Raw genomic sequence first — 16,423 nt, 5'->3', positions numbered from 1 at the left:
GTATAACAATAGGATAAACAGAACAAACTTCGTAATGGTAACATAAACAAATAAATGTAAATTTATGTAGACATTACATGAAACACAATCAAACGGAGACTGTATGGCTTCCAGTCTTCCCACCACATGCATGCTCACAGGTCACTGTGAGCGAGAGCACACATACTCACATATGTGTATGTATATATACATCTTATGGGTATGTGTGTTTATTTTGTAGCAAATTTGAGTGTATCGTTAGCTTATAACGTAAAATACACGAAGAATATGCTGATTATGAGGAATATTATGCTCTGAATTGTGGATTTCGAATTTTTCGAAAATAAATTTGATTGGTATTTCAAACATAGCTCCTTTATTTTTTATGATAGAAAGTTCATATAAATTGTATTTTGTAGGGTTTTTACTGACTACAAGATCATGCGAATTAAATTTTTTTCGAGTCATTAATTTTGAAAGGGGAGGGATTTAAGGGTTTAAATAAGGTGGAGCTCCCTTGGAAATAGAGGTTTTAATTATCAATATCTCACCAAATATTTATTATATAGAAAATTTAAACACACCAAAATATTTGAAAATAAAGGAGCTACAATTTATCACTCGTGCATTTTTTTCATATCTCCAGCTTTTTTGGAGTTATTTTGAAAAAAAGAGCATTTTTAACGAAATTGTAAAAAATGACTTTTCACTTTTTCCTTCAATTTTTTCAAAATTTAGAGTTGTAAATTAAAAAAACTTCTAGGATCAATTAACAATACTTAAATAAAGAGAAATACTGAAGGGCATTGATTAATTTTGTCTAGCGTGGTAATAAGGAGTTGTTTTCACTGATTTTTTCGTACAAAAAAGTAGGGACTGATCTTATTTTTAATCATTACTCGCTCAAATTTCATGATAAAAAATATTTTTTGTCATTATAAGAAAGTTTTTTAAAAACACTTTAAAATATATTACATAATGTTTCCTCGAAAATTACATTTTTCCCGCTATTTAGTATTGAATCTTTCAAATTTAGCGTATGACAAACAATAGATAACCATCAACAAGTTGTAGCTCGGTCCGAATTGGTCATAAAGGAAATCTAAAATAAGATTTTTATTAAATTTTTTACAAGCTACAATTTTGTAATTCACAATTTCCTAATAAAATAAATACTTTTCAAGTTATTTGCCTATAATCGATTAAAATCGTTGATTTTTTCGTCAAAAAACTGTTACTTTCAATCGCAAATAACTTGAAAAATATTTATTTTACGCAAAAAATTGAAATAACATTTTATTCTTAGAATGTATTTTTCTATCGATTCCTGTGGTCAAAATATAATTAAAAATTTCCACCCCCGAGATGGGGTGGAAACCACCCCCAGGGTAAAAGCGCCCGTCGGCATGATATAGATTTTCATTCTTGGTATATTCCCTACTTATTATGAAAATTTCAAGAAAATCGATTCAGTTTGAAAAAATTGCAAGCCAAAATGCTTCATTTCCTGGACTATAAGCAGTTATATTTATGTGACTGCTTTATTTATAAACTGCTTAATAAAGCCTTAAATTTAGAAACTTTATTCCTAGGTCCACATATAACTGTACAAAGTCACTGGTTACTCCCATTAATGACATAGCTAAGGACAAAGTTGTCCATTGTATATATCTTTCTATTTTTGCGTGATTCCTTTGATGGTAAGCTGTATAAACTATCACAATCTTTTGGCAAAATTTTCCTTATTCTTAAATCTCTATCTGTTTCTCTCTCATTTTTTCCCTCAAAAGTCATAATGATGCAGCCTGGAATGTTCGCACCTTCCTGCGCAATCAAATCCTCAACTTCGACTTTGCCACGGATTTGCGCAAGGTTGAGCCCTGGGCACGCAGCAATTGGTCACAAACCGATCTTCCACGAATGCGTGAAGGAATGGTCGGAGCTCAGGTAATCATTATGGAGGAGAAATTAATGTTATTAAGTAAAAAATGTAAAGGAAATTCTCAATTTTATGAGAGAAATTTATATTCATTTTAATTATAACCTGCCTTTACAATCACCCAATATTTCTCTCCAACATTTTTTTAGTTTTATTGCTAAATAAGATTTATAAATTTTCTGTCAGAATTTTTCTGCATCCTGAAGTCCCAAAAAGTTGCAATTCAATGCAATTTTTTGGGATTACAGTTTCAGTGCTTCAATTTAATTATTAGCAGATAAAATTAAAGTTCGTATTTCAATTGTGCAATAATTTCACTATCATCTTATGACCAGTTTTAGCCATTCCTCATTCTTTAAAAAAATTGTATATTATAATAATTAAATATTACATTTTCCTCTCCTATTTTTTTCCTAATTCCTTTGAAGGTTTGTGCTTACTTTACCAACTTGCTATTCAGATATTAAATGTATTACATTTGCTTCTTTTGATTATATATTGAATCAATAAAGATATTCTCTTTGAGCACAGTTAGTGCATCATTTCCTTTTCCTTTTGAAGAAGTAAACATATTATGCCATCATTTCAGTTTGAGTATATATGGCTGGATATTGGAATTCATATTTAAATTTCGATTTCACTCTCACATAGCCTACATACTTTTCATTCAAGCTCCTCTAATGCATATAAAAATCACTTCTCATTAGGTATTGCAACTTACTTAATTTATTTTCCATCTAAATCAGTCACATTCATGGAATTCTTCATTATCAAATATATGTTGAGAATTCTATGCATCAATGTCTTACATCAGAGAATATAAACTCCCCATTTCTGTTTTAAATAGTTTTCTATACTTTTTCCATTTCAGCTGTGGTCTGCATTTGTTCCGTGTAGGGCACAGCATATGGATGCAGTTCAAATAGCCTTGGAGCAAATTGATGTTATTCGCCGACTCGTTCGCATTCATTCTCAGCATCTTCAGTTTGTAACAACCACTTCAGGTTTGTTGAATGTATTTTTAGTTTTTGGAAATGATTAATCTCAGTTCTTATTATTATGATTGAAATTCAATCACAGAGGAGTTGGAGAATTAAAATTATTTAAATGGATTCTTTCTGAGAGTCATGATGTAGGCTATACTATTGGTAGGATAGCAATACTACATATGTACTGGCTATATTTGTGGTGTTGCCTATGCTTGAATCCAGATAGATGTGAGAATTTTTCATTCTTGTAACAATTCTTTCTTCATAGCCCCTTAAAGGCATACTCATATTTGTTCAGAATCTAATCGTTTTTTGTTGAACCATATTTCTTTCTGAATCTTCTCCCCTCACCATCACTTATATCTACACATTCTTAATGCTACTTGTTACCTTCAAAAATTTGTGGTATGAGACGTGGAAAGTGATTTTATATATATTTTTTCAGAGGTGTGGGAGGCTCATCGAATGGGAAAGATAGCAAGTCTTCTCGGAATAGAAGGCGGCCATGCAATTGGCAACAGTTTAGCAATTCTTCGTTCATTCCATGATTTGGGAGTTCGTCTCCTCACTCTTACCCATGCATGCAATACGCCATGGTGAGTCACAATTTTATGTTCTTACATTGCCTTTAGCTGCTATAGGTCAAATGCCTTCAAATGTCAAGGCATTTGGTCTTTAAGAGATATTTATTCAATTTTGCATCAGCTTTTTTAAGTGGTAACATAACCTACAGTCTTCTATTTTTAAGCTAATTCTCAAAAATGTTATATTCACCAGTAATATTCGGATATCAACTCGCAGTAACTTGCTGAACACATTATATCCCCATAAAATTAGATGTATTCATCAATGGAGCCAGCTCCTCATGAACTGAATTTATGTATTGGTTGTAGCATTGTTATTGAGTGTGAAGCATTGTGATATGGGATTGCCTTGCATGGAAAATGCATTATACTGCCATTCCTTTAGTTGTTGACATTTTTATATCTGATTTCTCACTAGTAGATATATTTGCAACTAAATAATGTATTTAAATATTAGTAAGCCTTGATACCTATTCAAAAGGACTGTGTATATATTTTATTGTGTCTCTTAAAATGTACCTCTCATATATTTGTGGTATGAATACTTGTTTGTTTTGTTTGTTCACTATGGAATTGATTCCAGTTTTTCTAAATTCTCACGCAGTAGTGGTGGCTTATCCTGAACAAAATCTCTGAGGAACATTTTTCTTCTTACATTTTATTCTTAATATCAAGTGGATGAAATGAATTTTCATTGAATTTTTGACAATTCTGATTAACGAAAATAACTGATTTCTTGGGTGATTAGCTTGTTGCTTAATAGTAGGTAGCAAAGTAGCTTTCCCATGGGCAATTATCATTCCCAGATCAATGAGTTAATGAACATCTCCATGGCAGGGCAGATTGCTCATCAGCTGGAGAGGTGAAGGCATTTGGTTCCCTTCCTGAAGACCACCAACCAGGCCTTTCGGAATTTGGCAAGGTACAGCACTATTTATTTATTGCATTATAATAAATTCAGTTGGGGACATAGATGCCTAGTGAAGGTGTCTTTGACTTCATCTAGAAGCTCTTTATATATTTGGTTCAAACTCAGATAAAGTGTTTGAGCCAAACACAATGTGTTCTTCATGTAATTTTCTGGTTACCAGATTGAACTGTAATGGAAGTTTAGGTTGGGAAAGGAACTAGCATCTCCATCCCACAATAGCAAAAACTCACTCACCAATGGTATGGGTAGTTTGTAGTGACTGATACCCAGACCCAACCATACCAACCATATTTGCTGATTGATATTTGTCACTCCAATGGAATCAAATTGGATGGGTGCTCTTATGAAATAACTTTACCTGGAGAGATTTTTAGAATTTTTTGTTGATGTTGCCATATTATGTTTTTGATGGCTGATTAACTTGCTGATGTATCTATTCTGTGACACTAATAACTATATAAGAATCATTTTGTTATACTACCTTGTTATTATAGTCCCCTTATCAAGTGCTCCATTAATTTTTATGTATTTCTACTCTTATTTGTAATCAAGCCATTTGACTTTTACTAAGCTCTCACCATTCTGCCACCCATCATGCCAAAAATCCCAGTTTTAGTACATTTTTTCTCATGCCATCGCATCATTCCATCACTTAAAGCCTCCATTAATATCACTCTTAATAGGCATATGCCAAATGTATTTGAATAGTGGTATTCAAGTACCAAGGTGGTATTCAAATACCTAGGTAGATGCCTGAGTAACCATGAAGGCTACTAAGTACCAAGGTAGTTTTCTGGGATCTTGGATAAGAAAATGACTTCTCAGCTGAATAACTGAATGCTCAGGCAAATATCTACCGACCTGAGGAGGATATTTCAGGAGGCAAATGGCCTTGTGAGCACTCAAAGAATACATGCATTAGACCATGAGAAAATGCATAAATTAAAGCATAAAATACATTGAATCATAATGCGTAAAGAGATCAGTAAGTGTGTCTGCAATAATACTGTCATTGCTCTCATTGGGCTGCATAGGTACCTTTAATGAACCTTTGTTTTTCTCTCTCTGGGAAGCTCAAAATCCAGTAAGATTACCCTATTTTCTTGAATTAGAATTTAAGCATACTGACCTCCAAAGACTGTATACTGCCCAGTTATGTTTACATGCCAAGTGCCGTCTTATTTTGCAATTCCTTGTTCCCAGTGATGAGAAAGTTGTAGTGCATGAACGTTAAAGATTCCATTTTGGTTCCTTCACTGGTTCAACAAATCTGTTTGGAGAGAACCCATATAGGTATGTACTGTTCCACAAATGATTATGTCAAATCACAATCTTTCATGATAATACACTACAACTATCAAATCATACACAATTAGAGACTGCAAAATAAGGCATCACTTGGCAGACCACCACTACTAGGTTGCATCCAGTCTTCGGAGAATGGCACGGTTAAATAAAAATTCAGCTAAATCTTTAAAAACAAAAAAAAAAAAAAAAGCATTCAGGTAATTTCTCTGAATTTTGAGCTCCCCATAGAAGGAAAAAATATAGCCTGTGTTATGCTACCTGCTCAGTTGGTTGAGAGTAATGACAGTATTCTTGCAGACTCCCTTGCTGTATTTGTCAAGGTAACTCAGTGCCCACGGGGGCATTTGCCTCAAGAAATATCCCCTTCTAGAAGGTATTCACCTAGGTGTTCAAGCATTGAGCTGAGGAGTCGTGTTCTTCCCCAAAAACTCAGGAACCTATATGGGTATATAGGAACATACATGGATATTCAGGAACCTGCCTAGGTATTCGATTACTATCTGGGTAGTTGAATACCGGTATTGGAATATATTAGGGACACTCCTACTCTTAACACATCCTCCATTGACTCTTAACCTAGGGAAATGCAAAGAGTATTATATGTTACTTTAAATACCTAGTCAGAATTAACATACTACATAGTAAGGCTGAAGGCAGTATGAGTAGGCGATATTGGGTTACACAGAAGGAGTGATCATGAAAAATTTTATCAGGCTTCTAAAAGCATGTCAGAAAAGTTGCTTTTTGAGCTAGGTAAAATGTATAAATTTTTCACCATGTTTTTTTAACTTCCTTGAGCTTCCCCCAAATGGTTTAATAAAAAAATCAGTAATATCTGTAAAAAGTTGATACATGCAAGAGAGTGATTAGAGAGTAAAATTTTGGTTGGTCTGGCAATTTTTTTGTCAGAAATGCTAAAATTTGTGCTTACTTACTTTGTTCACTAATAAATGCATAAGTTAATTACATTGTTGGAATGACTACTATAGGAGTCACTATTAATTGAGGACCACTAATAATTACTTATAGATATTGCAGATTGTTTTTTTATCAAAATAAATAATGAAGAATGATTTTATTTGTCAATTTTACATATATCACTAGGGGCTTAGTGCTGAGATTCATGTTTTTAACTTGACTGCTATCTCTCATTTTTGTATGGATCTCTCCTTGATGGTGAAGTGTAGGTTGTGGTGCATGAGATGAATCGCCTAGGTATAATTGTGGACCTGGCACATACATCTTTCTCTACAATGAAGGAGGTGCTATCAGTCTCTCAAGCCCCTGTGGTTTTTTCGCATACTGCAAGTCATGCTCTCTGCCCATCACCTCGCAACTTACCGGATGAGATTCTCAAGCTAGTGGTGAGTGTTGGTCAACCATTATGTCCAATCTATGTACTAGATGCCCAATTTCCACTGTTAGTTCTGTCTGATGCTGGCATAAATTTCTCTTTTTAGTGGTTTGAGTACCAAAAAAATAAAATGATAGGTACTAAAAGAAAGGTCCCTCTGGTTAAAACGTTCCACATTAAAAGTCTAAAGGATGAAATGGCTGTTGAGAAAAAATCATGTGGTTAATGTGGTTGATGAAAACAATGTGGACACCCCTCAGTTGCCAACCTTCCACATTGTTCCACACCAAGTCCCTTATGGACTAATATGTATAGTTTTTGGTATTAGAGTACTTAGTTCTTGAGCTGGATTCATACAATAGTACAAATTCTCAGAGCTTTCAGAGCCACTTTTATTTGGTTGAGGTCAGGCAAATTACATCCCTACATTGAATTAATATTTATTGCAGTCTTTCTTTATATCTTTCTTTATATAGGTATTTCTTAGTTATTTCTATAAAATAAAACTTGTGCTGACAAATGTTTACTTACCATGAATGATAATAATGGGAAAAATCAATGATTAGTGGTTGATGTGGGCATGCTATTTGAAAAACCATCCAGATTGGCCACATGGAATTTGTTCAAGTCTTCTGTTCCACATAGTTGTCCTTATGGGCTGTGTCTAAGGCCTGATAGACATCTGCATCAGTTCTGTATGGCCATGTCCAGATTGGACATATGGAACTGATGGAATTGGCTCATTCTAAACATTGTTAATGGTGTTACATTTTAATTTAATGCTCTACTGATAAAAATGTCTTCCATTGTGTGGAAAAAATTTTATTGAGATAAAAAGAACTCGATGTATGCCATGCGCATGCATTGAGGTGTAAAATTATTGCGAGTAAGTGCAAAATCCACCTTACCACTATTGAATAGGGTGATGCAAAAAAACTCAAGTTACAAATATTGTTTTAGCTCAGGAAATTTGCGATATGTAAGAACAGGAAAAAATATTAAATTTGGGCATCATCTCCTGATGCCGCAAAGTACCTTATACAATGACAAAAATGTAAATATGTAATTTTTTTTTTTTGGTAGGAGAAAATAAAATTTGAATGTATATTTTTTTGGTGCCAAGGCAAAAAATTATTACAAATACATAGTATAGATTACAAATCCTGTTCTTTATAATACACATGGGTTGCCTACAAATTGAAAATGGAAAATTTCACTAACTATAGTACATACATTTATGTAACGCTTTATTTGGCACCCGTGGAATTGGCTGAATGCAAGGTCAATTCTATATTTTCAATCTTATTGTCAAATTATGTCACGTTTTTGTCTGTTTTGGATTCAATTTGATATTAAAATGTATAGTGTAATATATAATGTATATCTTAATAATATAATGTATAGCTTATTTGATACAAATGCGTCATTTTCTTGTTGCAGGCCAAAAATGGGGGAGTTGTGATGATAAGTTTTTATTCGCATTTTTTAACCTGTAATGAAACTTCAACTATGGATGATGTCATAGGTAAGATATAATATAATTTTCTGTGCTATGTCTTTTTCATGTTTTCTTTATGTTACTTACTTGGACTTATAAAAGTTTGCATTATCAAAATCCTTAATTACCTCTAATCTAACACTCTTTATTTTCAGCCCACATTAACCACGTCAGGTCTGTTGCTGGAGTTGATCATGTTGGAATAGGAGCAGGTTTTGATGGAATAGACCTGTAAGTTTCCTAAGAAATAGCACCTTAACCCTTTTGAGATGGTGGAGTTCTCTCCTTAACACGACTGCTGTACTGAGGCCAAAGAGACTCTTCTGTCCCCTCTGTATGGAGCATTTTTGCAGGACATTCATTAAGAAGGGTTTCGCAGATAATCACACACTCTCAGCACCAACCTTTCTCGACCCTTTCTAGCAGGCACTCCACATAATCTCAGACTCTGAGGGTAGTTGTGATCCCTCCTTTTGGGGTTTCTAACCCTACCAGCGGCATTGGGTCACGGTCAATCATGCTTTGTTTATGTGAATTAGCTATATACATAATTGTTGCTTGCACGTAAATTGCATACTTTGAATTGAATTCCACTGAGAATCGTCAAATTTAACCCTACAGTTGATATCAATGCATTTAATGCAGCAGTAATTTTCATGTTGATGTTAATTCTAAAATTAAGATAAAAGTTAATATTTATCAAACAATTTCATTTAAAAATTGTAAACTCTGCTCAAAAGATAAATAATTCAATTCTTAGTTCATATTTTTTGAGAAAGGAACAAGTATTTATTTCGAAAACTGACTGAATGAACAATTGAATGACCCTTACCACAAAGAGGTGTAATATAAGAGTGGGGGTCCTTGTGCCTGCTCTGGGATTTCGAGGGTATGGCCATAGAGTAAGTATATATACTTACTCTATGGTATGGCCTAATTCCTGCTTTTTTGGGTCCTGAGACTAAGACTTCGCAAACCCACGACCCTCATAAAAGGGGGAGACTAAGGAAATGTACATTTTCGGCATTTGTTCTCCTGCATGGAAATATCTCCAACGAAAATTTGCGGCTTCCGTCACCCGGATCAAGAAACGTTCTGCTGCATATTTTCATCATTCATAGCGAAATGGTTAAGCAAAGTTTTGCCCATTGTTCGAAGCAAATATCCGGGAGTCTTTAACCTTTCTGAGGGATAGTCCCCCACAGTCCATTCTACAACCCAGAGCGCTACCCTGCACTATGGCACCATCCCCAATAGAACTGAGTAAACAGCTGTAAAAAATGTAATAACTGCATAATAGGGTGGTTTCCTATTATTTTTTATTGCCTAAATCAAAAGATTATTACTCCTGGAGTGCGCATTTCACGCTCTTAGATTTTCGAATGACGATATCTATTTTTCACGATCAAACGAAAAGTGAAAATTTTCAAGCGCACGGAAACTCGATGGCTAAGTATGAATGATGGGAAAAGTCCGTGTGATGTATTTCTGGTTCCAACTGTCGGTGTGCGAGGTGGCCTTGGGGCGAGGCTTGAGCGCTGATACGACGCAGGCTCCTAGCAGGTAGCTGAGTACCCTGCTAGCAGGTAGCGCTTGGCTTAAATAGGGATTATTATTCCCCTATCAAACAAAGGAAACTTTCCGACCTTAGACAACTTTAATAAGTCATTATTAAGAGATGTTTCCCTGAGCTCTGTTCCTCATGCATGCATTAGTAATCTCAGACAATGTAAAACTCCTATCTACTCGTATAGAAACTAGGTCCCTGTGACGTCACGTGGAGTGGAATTGCATGGGCACCAATCTGGCCTTTTTCAAATGAGGTTAAAATTGACCGTTGCCATTCGTCTAAACTGGAATTTCTAAAACCAAATAATTTGTATATTCTGAATACACTAATAGTGGGTAAGGAATCGCAATCAATGCATTTCGTTCTCTTCGATGAAGGAAACCACCCTATTACTGAGGAGTGCAAGCTGCAACCTTTGGTATGGGAACTGAGTTTGAGTTCCTAGAGTCGTCAAATGAGTCCAGAAAGCACTCTTAAATAACAGAATAACTGTATAAATAATATATCATGTTTTTAGGTTAGTTATGAGCATAGCAAGACATTTATGTAAAAGTTTGGCTGATCCGTGTTTTCCGATTATTCGTGCCGTCTCTCCCCATCATTAGCCCGAATAATCGGTAATGTACTGTATACTAATTTTTTCCTGCTGCAATGATTTCCCACAGAATTACGAGTGAAATCCAAATTTTAAGTTCCAAAATGGTGTAAAATGTATTTCTAGGCATGTCAGTTTTCAAAAATTTTCTCGTTGTCTGGGGGAGGGTGGAAGTGGGATCGTCCCCAAGACTCCTTCGTCCCCCCCACACCCCAAAGCATATTTCTAGTTATGCCGATGATTGTTGAAATTTTGCTACTGAAATTTCTATTGTAAGAGGAAACCTCATTGGTGGTGGTAATCACCTCTTGAACTCATCAAGTAGAACTTAAGTTGATGACCAATGGCAAATTAATTGAATATGCATGACTATATTCTGGATCATTTTGAGCTACCCATCTTTCTCTGCAGCACTCCAGCTGGGCTTGAAGATGTGTCCCGTTATCCTCATCTATTTGCACGCCTAATCAACCCTACTTCAACTCATCCTACTACAAAGCCTACCTCAAAAACGCCATCGTCATCAAGTGCACCTCATTGGGATGAAAATGATGTGAAGAAATTAGCAGGGCTGAATTTTCTTCGTGTTCTTACTGCTGTAGAGGAGGTAATTGGAATTACGGTTGTAGTGATAAGTAGTGAATGGTAGTGTTAAGTGCTAAATTATTCATGGTATGGACTAAATACAGTAAAACTCCAATAAAATTAACCTCAAAATAGGAAAATTTTACGATAAGCAGTCATAGTCCCAGGCCCATCCCACACATCATGCATTGAGAAAAGCCTCCCATAACAAACCACTATATTTATAAAACCTCCATGTAAATAAGTTCACATATGGGCTAAAGTAAGGAAAACAAACTCTCAGATGAAAAATTTTTGGCTAACAAATTATTTTACCATGTGATTAAAGTGGAACCCGATTGTAACAAAGTCCCTCTTTAAACAAAGTGAAAGCTATTCCAAATCAAAATAGGCTTTTTTGCCGAGTAAAAAATCAGGCTTTCTATGAAGGGATACTGTAAGGAGTCCTACTTATAACGAAATTGCCTCAGAACCAGATATGTTTTGTACTTTCAGCTGTTTCAAACGTAATGGCATTATCATCTGTTTTAAGACACTGACAGCTCTAACAATGTTCAATCAGTTTTGTTCATGAAAACTAGAATAGAAAATAGAAAACTAGCTAGCCGTATTTTTGGCTATGGAACTTAAAAAAATAGAAATTTGGAAAAACTCCGGAAACATTCCATTGTTTTGATAATTCCATTATTTAGATTTTTGGATTACAGATCTTCTACTGTAGTGAGATATCCCCTGTATACACAGGACGTCTGAGGTGTACATGGAAAAATGAGAAGTTGTGCTTCTTTGAATTTTTTTTAGGGTAAGGGTGGGGAAATTCAGGGTTTCCGGAATTTTCCTCAAAATCAATTTTGGTCTGTTACCCCCATGCAAAATATTATCTCTCCAGCACTTCTGGAAGTGATCATTGTTCCATCAGTGAGTTAGCAATACAAGGGGCTTCATACATTATGGACATGCTTTATTTGTTAGAGCAGTCAGAATTTATTATCTTCTCACAAAAAACCTTTCTACATGAGTCCACTGCAGTTTCTATAGTTGTGACTTACCTCATCAATTTACTTCAGCTCTTTACTCATGCTGGAATGACTCAGCCTGCAGAGCACTTCCATGCAGGAAAAACTTATGCAATGAAGTTACCATTTTCACAGTTGTATCAAAATTGTTTGGGAGTTTTACTGTATGTGAAAAGTTTAACTATAAAAATGGGGCTTTGGGACTGATACCTCAACAATGTCGGTACCTCAAGCTTTACCATTTCATTTTGGGTATTTTCATAATTTGTGATCATGAAAATTATGTTAATTGATAGAACTGAATTATGAGATGGTAAATTCTTTTGTGCTTATTATATGAGATTAGAAGTTTTCTACTTTATTTTAATTGTCAAAATTGTGCAATGATTCTCTATCAAGCATACAAGGACATTATATATTTCTGGCTGTTTGTCAAAATATCCAGAAAAAGGAAAACAGCTTCAAGTCACAAATAATAAATGTATTGCCATAATAAGCTCAATACATATTTATTTTTAAGAGCAAAGTAGATGCTATCTTGAATGTTCCTTTTTTCCTACATGGTATGAAATGAAGTACTTTGTTAAATAAATGGTATCCTAAGGGTGATTGGGTTATGGATTAAATACATAGTTAAACGTTTCATTTCAGATCAAGACACGATGGAGAGAAAAGTCTGTCCTTGAATCAGAGGAAGCTTTGCCAGAAGCTCTTCTGGAGGGGAGAGCTCAATGTATCTCTTCTATTTCTATGCTGCCTGAGAATGGCCATCGGACCAATACGTCTGTTCCTCAAGTTCCAGATGCCCAGTGGGCACTCCCTTGATAATCATATCTACATGAAGACAAATATAATATTGCCTTGTGGGCGCCGCATACGAAGTCAAAAGTTGAAAAAGCTCCTACAAATGAGCTTAACCAGTCTTTTTCTAAAATATGCCCTATTCAAGTTGATCTCAGATTTGTAGTATTTATACAAAGAATAGCACATGAATTATGATAATAGACTGTTATTGACTGAGAACAAGTGAGTCAAAATAGATATGATTAATATTGAAATAATGTTTACAGCAAGCTTTTCATACAGATACATTTGTTGACCTTTTTCAACAGTTGTTAAATAAATAAAAAATTATTGATTGAGCTGCTCATTTCCACATCTCTTGAAAGTTTAACCCTTCCATAACTGTAATTATAAATGGGGTACCTGAGAGAGCCCATGACTGTGCCGAGAGCATACCCAGGATCAAAACTAGGAAGGGGGGGGCAGTGGCGGCGCACGCATATACGCATGTTAGCAAGTGCACACCCAAAGATGAATGAATTATGAAAGATAACTATTCCTTTACATTGGGAAGGATAAATCCTTCTGCTGCCTACACTACCTGCACCCAGGAACCTACTGTCTGTAAAATAATAAGCAAGACTCCCAAGTTTAAGGAGCTCTATCATCCAAACGAGGCAATCAATTTCAATGTAACAAAAAGCATATGAAAGAGAATTTATTTCTACATTGGATCATTTACTTAAACAAATTTTTTGCACCAAAGTATTTCTTGTACTTCACTTTTTCTAAAAAAATACCCGTTTTTTGCACGTAAAATCAAGTTGCCCTGCTTGGTATTCTCATAGTTTTCATTTCAATAACTTGGAATTTTGATATATGAAAGCCAGATCTATTATTAACAGTTTTTAGAACACAAATTCTTTACATCACAAAAATTGGTGGATTTGTTTTAAACAACACAAATCTCTGCTAACTTCAAAAACCTACGGGTCATTTGAAAATTGAGCTTGAAAACTGAGCTTGAAATAATTTACATGCACGAGGACTTCGGAAAAGTCTCCAGTGCCCGGATGTCTCACGTAGCCAGATGCACAAGGACAGGCTCACTGCTTTGGCAATGTTTTCAAATGAAAAAAAGTTCCAGTATAGTATCGAAGGTTTCAATGACAAGGTGATAGAGAAGTTTGCTCGTAAGAAGGAAAGGAGAATAAATTTCACCTACCATCACTTGTAAAAGTGTGGTTAGAAAAATTGTTTTCATTAGCATGCTCATATTATTTCTGTCCTTGCAGTTTTAAGGGTAGAATGTACCAGTGGTATGCCTTTGCTTGCTATGTATTCTATAACGACGAAATATGATGCCCATAGATTACAATTAGTATAATAGAAATTAATCATCCTGTATCTGCTCTAATGCACACCCTGGATAAATTACCACCAGCCACCACGGGGGTGTTGGGGGTAGGGGGGGAGGGGTAGGGTAAGCCATGATTGTTCAAGCTGTAACATTTTACATTTAGCATGGAAAAGATCAATGAAACCAATATTTTAAGGCTATTATAACAGTGCTTTATTAGATTTTAAAATTATTTGCTTAATAAAAACATTTTAATTACATGTCTTAAACTAATATTAAAGAAAAATTGTTGAAAACTTTTGATTAAATTCAGTCTGATTTTCCTCGAAGACTTTAGCGATTTTTGCTTCTAGGGGGGGCAGTTACCCCTTGCTGGGTATGCCCAGGGACCGGTCACAGTCGTTTGTGTAAGTCAGGGGCGGATACAGAAAACACTCAAGGGGGGGGGCGCAAAAGATATATTGAGTTGCCTTTACTTTTTATCGCGATATCGCAATAAAAAATAATCAAGTCACAGGCAGAGTAAAATAAAATTTTAATTAATGTAATTATACACATATATAAGACAATGCCATCTTATGATATAAAAAAGTCACAATCGTGGTTCTGCCATGTTTGCCAATACGGCCGGACCCGCAAGGGAGGGGCGCGCGCCCCCCATCTGTATCCGCCACTGGTGTAAGTTTTCTAGGCACAGTCACGGAAGGGTTAAATAAGAAACATTCGTGATGCGTTGAATCCCAAATCATACTTTATACTGGAGACATTTTCATATGCTGATGGAATCTGTTCTTTACCGTATACTCTTTGTCATTCTACTGCCGTTTGCTGTAAAGGTAAGTTTATACATAGTAGTCTTATAAACTTATGTTAAATTAAGATTTAACCTCCTAAGAAAAATATGTTCACCATTAAAAACATTCCTTATCATCATAAAATAAAATACGCTGTCCAGTAAAGTTTGATTAGTTGCTTTTCAAAATGCTACTCACATTAATGCTTCTCATTTTTATATTTGATCTCAACCTTTTAGAAAGAGGGAAAATGCAATAATGATTGGCATAAAAAGTAATATTAGCAAATCTTAAACTAGTGCTGAATGCAATGGATCTTTGGCCTCCAGACTGATTTTTTTACTACCCACGCTTGTCATTTATTCATTAACACAGATAATTGAGTGTGTTCTGTATTTCTATATTATTAGTAAAAGAATGACAAAATTATTAAGATTTGGAAAGATAAAAAAGTAACTACCAACATATATGTAATTTGTCTTCTATGGAAAAAATTTATGCTTCCCATTTTCCTATTTGATCTCAATCTTTTAGAAAGAGGGAAAATGCAATAATTATTGGCATAAAAAATAAACTTTTAGTTTTTAAAAATTTTCTCCATTTAAAACTGAGAAGATTGAAATTTTTCTGCCAAAAAATTTTGCGCTGATCTGCCCAGTGAGAAATGGGTGGTGGAATCCACGTTGAGTGGTGGATATTTGGTGGTGGTGGATATTGAGTGGTTGGACCCACGTGGAATCCACGTTGATTTCAAATGGATTTGTGGTGATTATCATAAAACGTTAAACAGAATTTCTAATTTGTGGAACTTAACTCTCTGGTGACATTGCGTCATTTATCATCCTGAAACCACGCTAGTTATGTGAAAATGTATCGCACATTCTATTTTTATATAATTCGTGGAAAGGCAGCCATGAGAGCACATGAAAAATCGTAGACACATATATAGAAGGTTTAGATATAGAGTGGTTGAGGTTTTAATGGTTTTAGGACAGCACCAACTGCTGTTTTAATTTTTCCACCAAATTTCCACGTGGGTTCCACGTTGATTCCACGACCAAAAACATGTGGTATCCACGTTAATTGTCCACGTGGGTTCCACGTGGATTCCACCACCCATTTCTCACTGGGTGTAGAC

General features: G+C 35.0%; 1 protein-coding gene across 1 annotated transcript in view; it reads left to right on the top strand.

Annotated features, from left to right (window-relative positions):
* Positions 1-13,486, top strand: part of LOC124156079 (dipeptidase 1-like) — a 115,784-nt gene extending 102,298 nt beyond the window's left edge. The window contains exons 3-11 of the mRNA XM_046530391.1: positions 1,770-1,926; positions 2,790-2,922; positions 3,353-3,503; positions 4,329-4,413; positions 6,918-7,094; positions 8,525-8,609; positions 8,738-8,813; positions 11,159-11,354; positions 13,000-13,486. Of these exons, the coding sequence (XP_046386347.1) occupies positions 1,770-1,926; positions 2,790-2,922; positions 3,353-3,503; positions 4,329-4,413; positions 6,918-7,094; positions 8,525-8,609; positions 8,738-8,813; positions 11,159-11,354; positions 13,000-13,173 (1,234 nt within the window). The 3' untranslated portion in view covers positions 13,174-13,486. The remainder of the gene's footprint in view (positions 1-1,769; positions 1,927-2,789; positions 2,923-3,352; positions 3,504-4,328; positions 4,414-6,917; positions 7,095-8,524; positions 8,610-8,737; positions 8,814-11,158; positions 11,355-12,999) is intronic.
* The last annotated feature ends 2,937 nt before the right edge of the window (positions 13,487-16,423 follow it).

The sequence above is a fragment of the Ischnura elegans genome, chromosome 3 (genome assembly GCF_921293095.1).
Source record: "Ischnura elegans chromosome 3, ioIscEleg1.1, whole genome shotgun sequence".
Classification (NCBI taxonomy): domain Eukaryota; kingdom Metazoa; phylum Arthropoda; class Insecta; order Odonata; family Coenagrionidae; genus Ischnura; species Ischnura elegans.
Note: the sequence above shows the minus strand (reverse complement) of the source record. Positions and strands in the feature narration are given on the sequence as shown.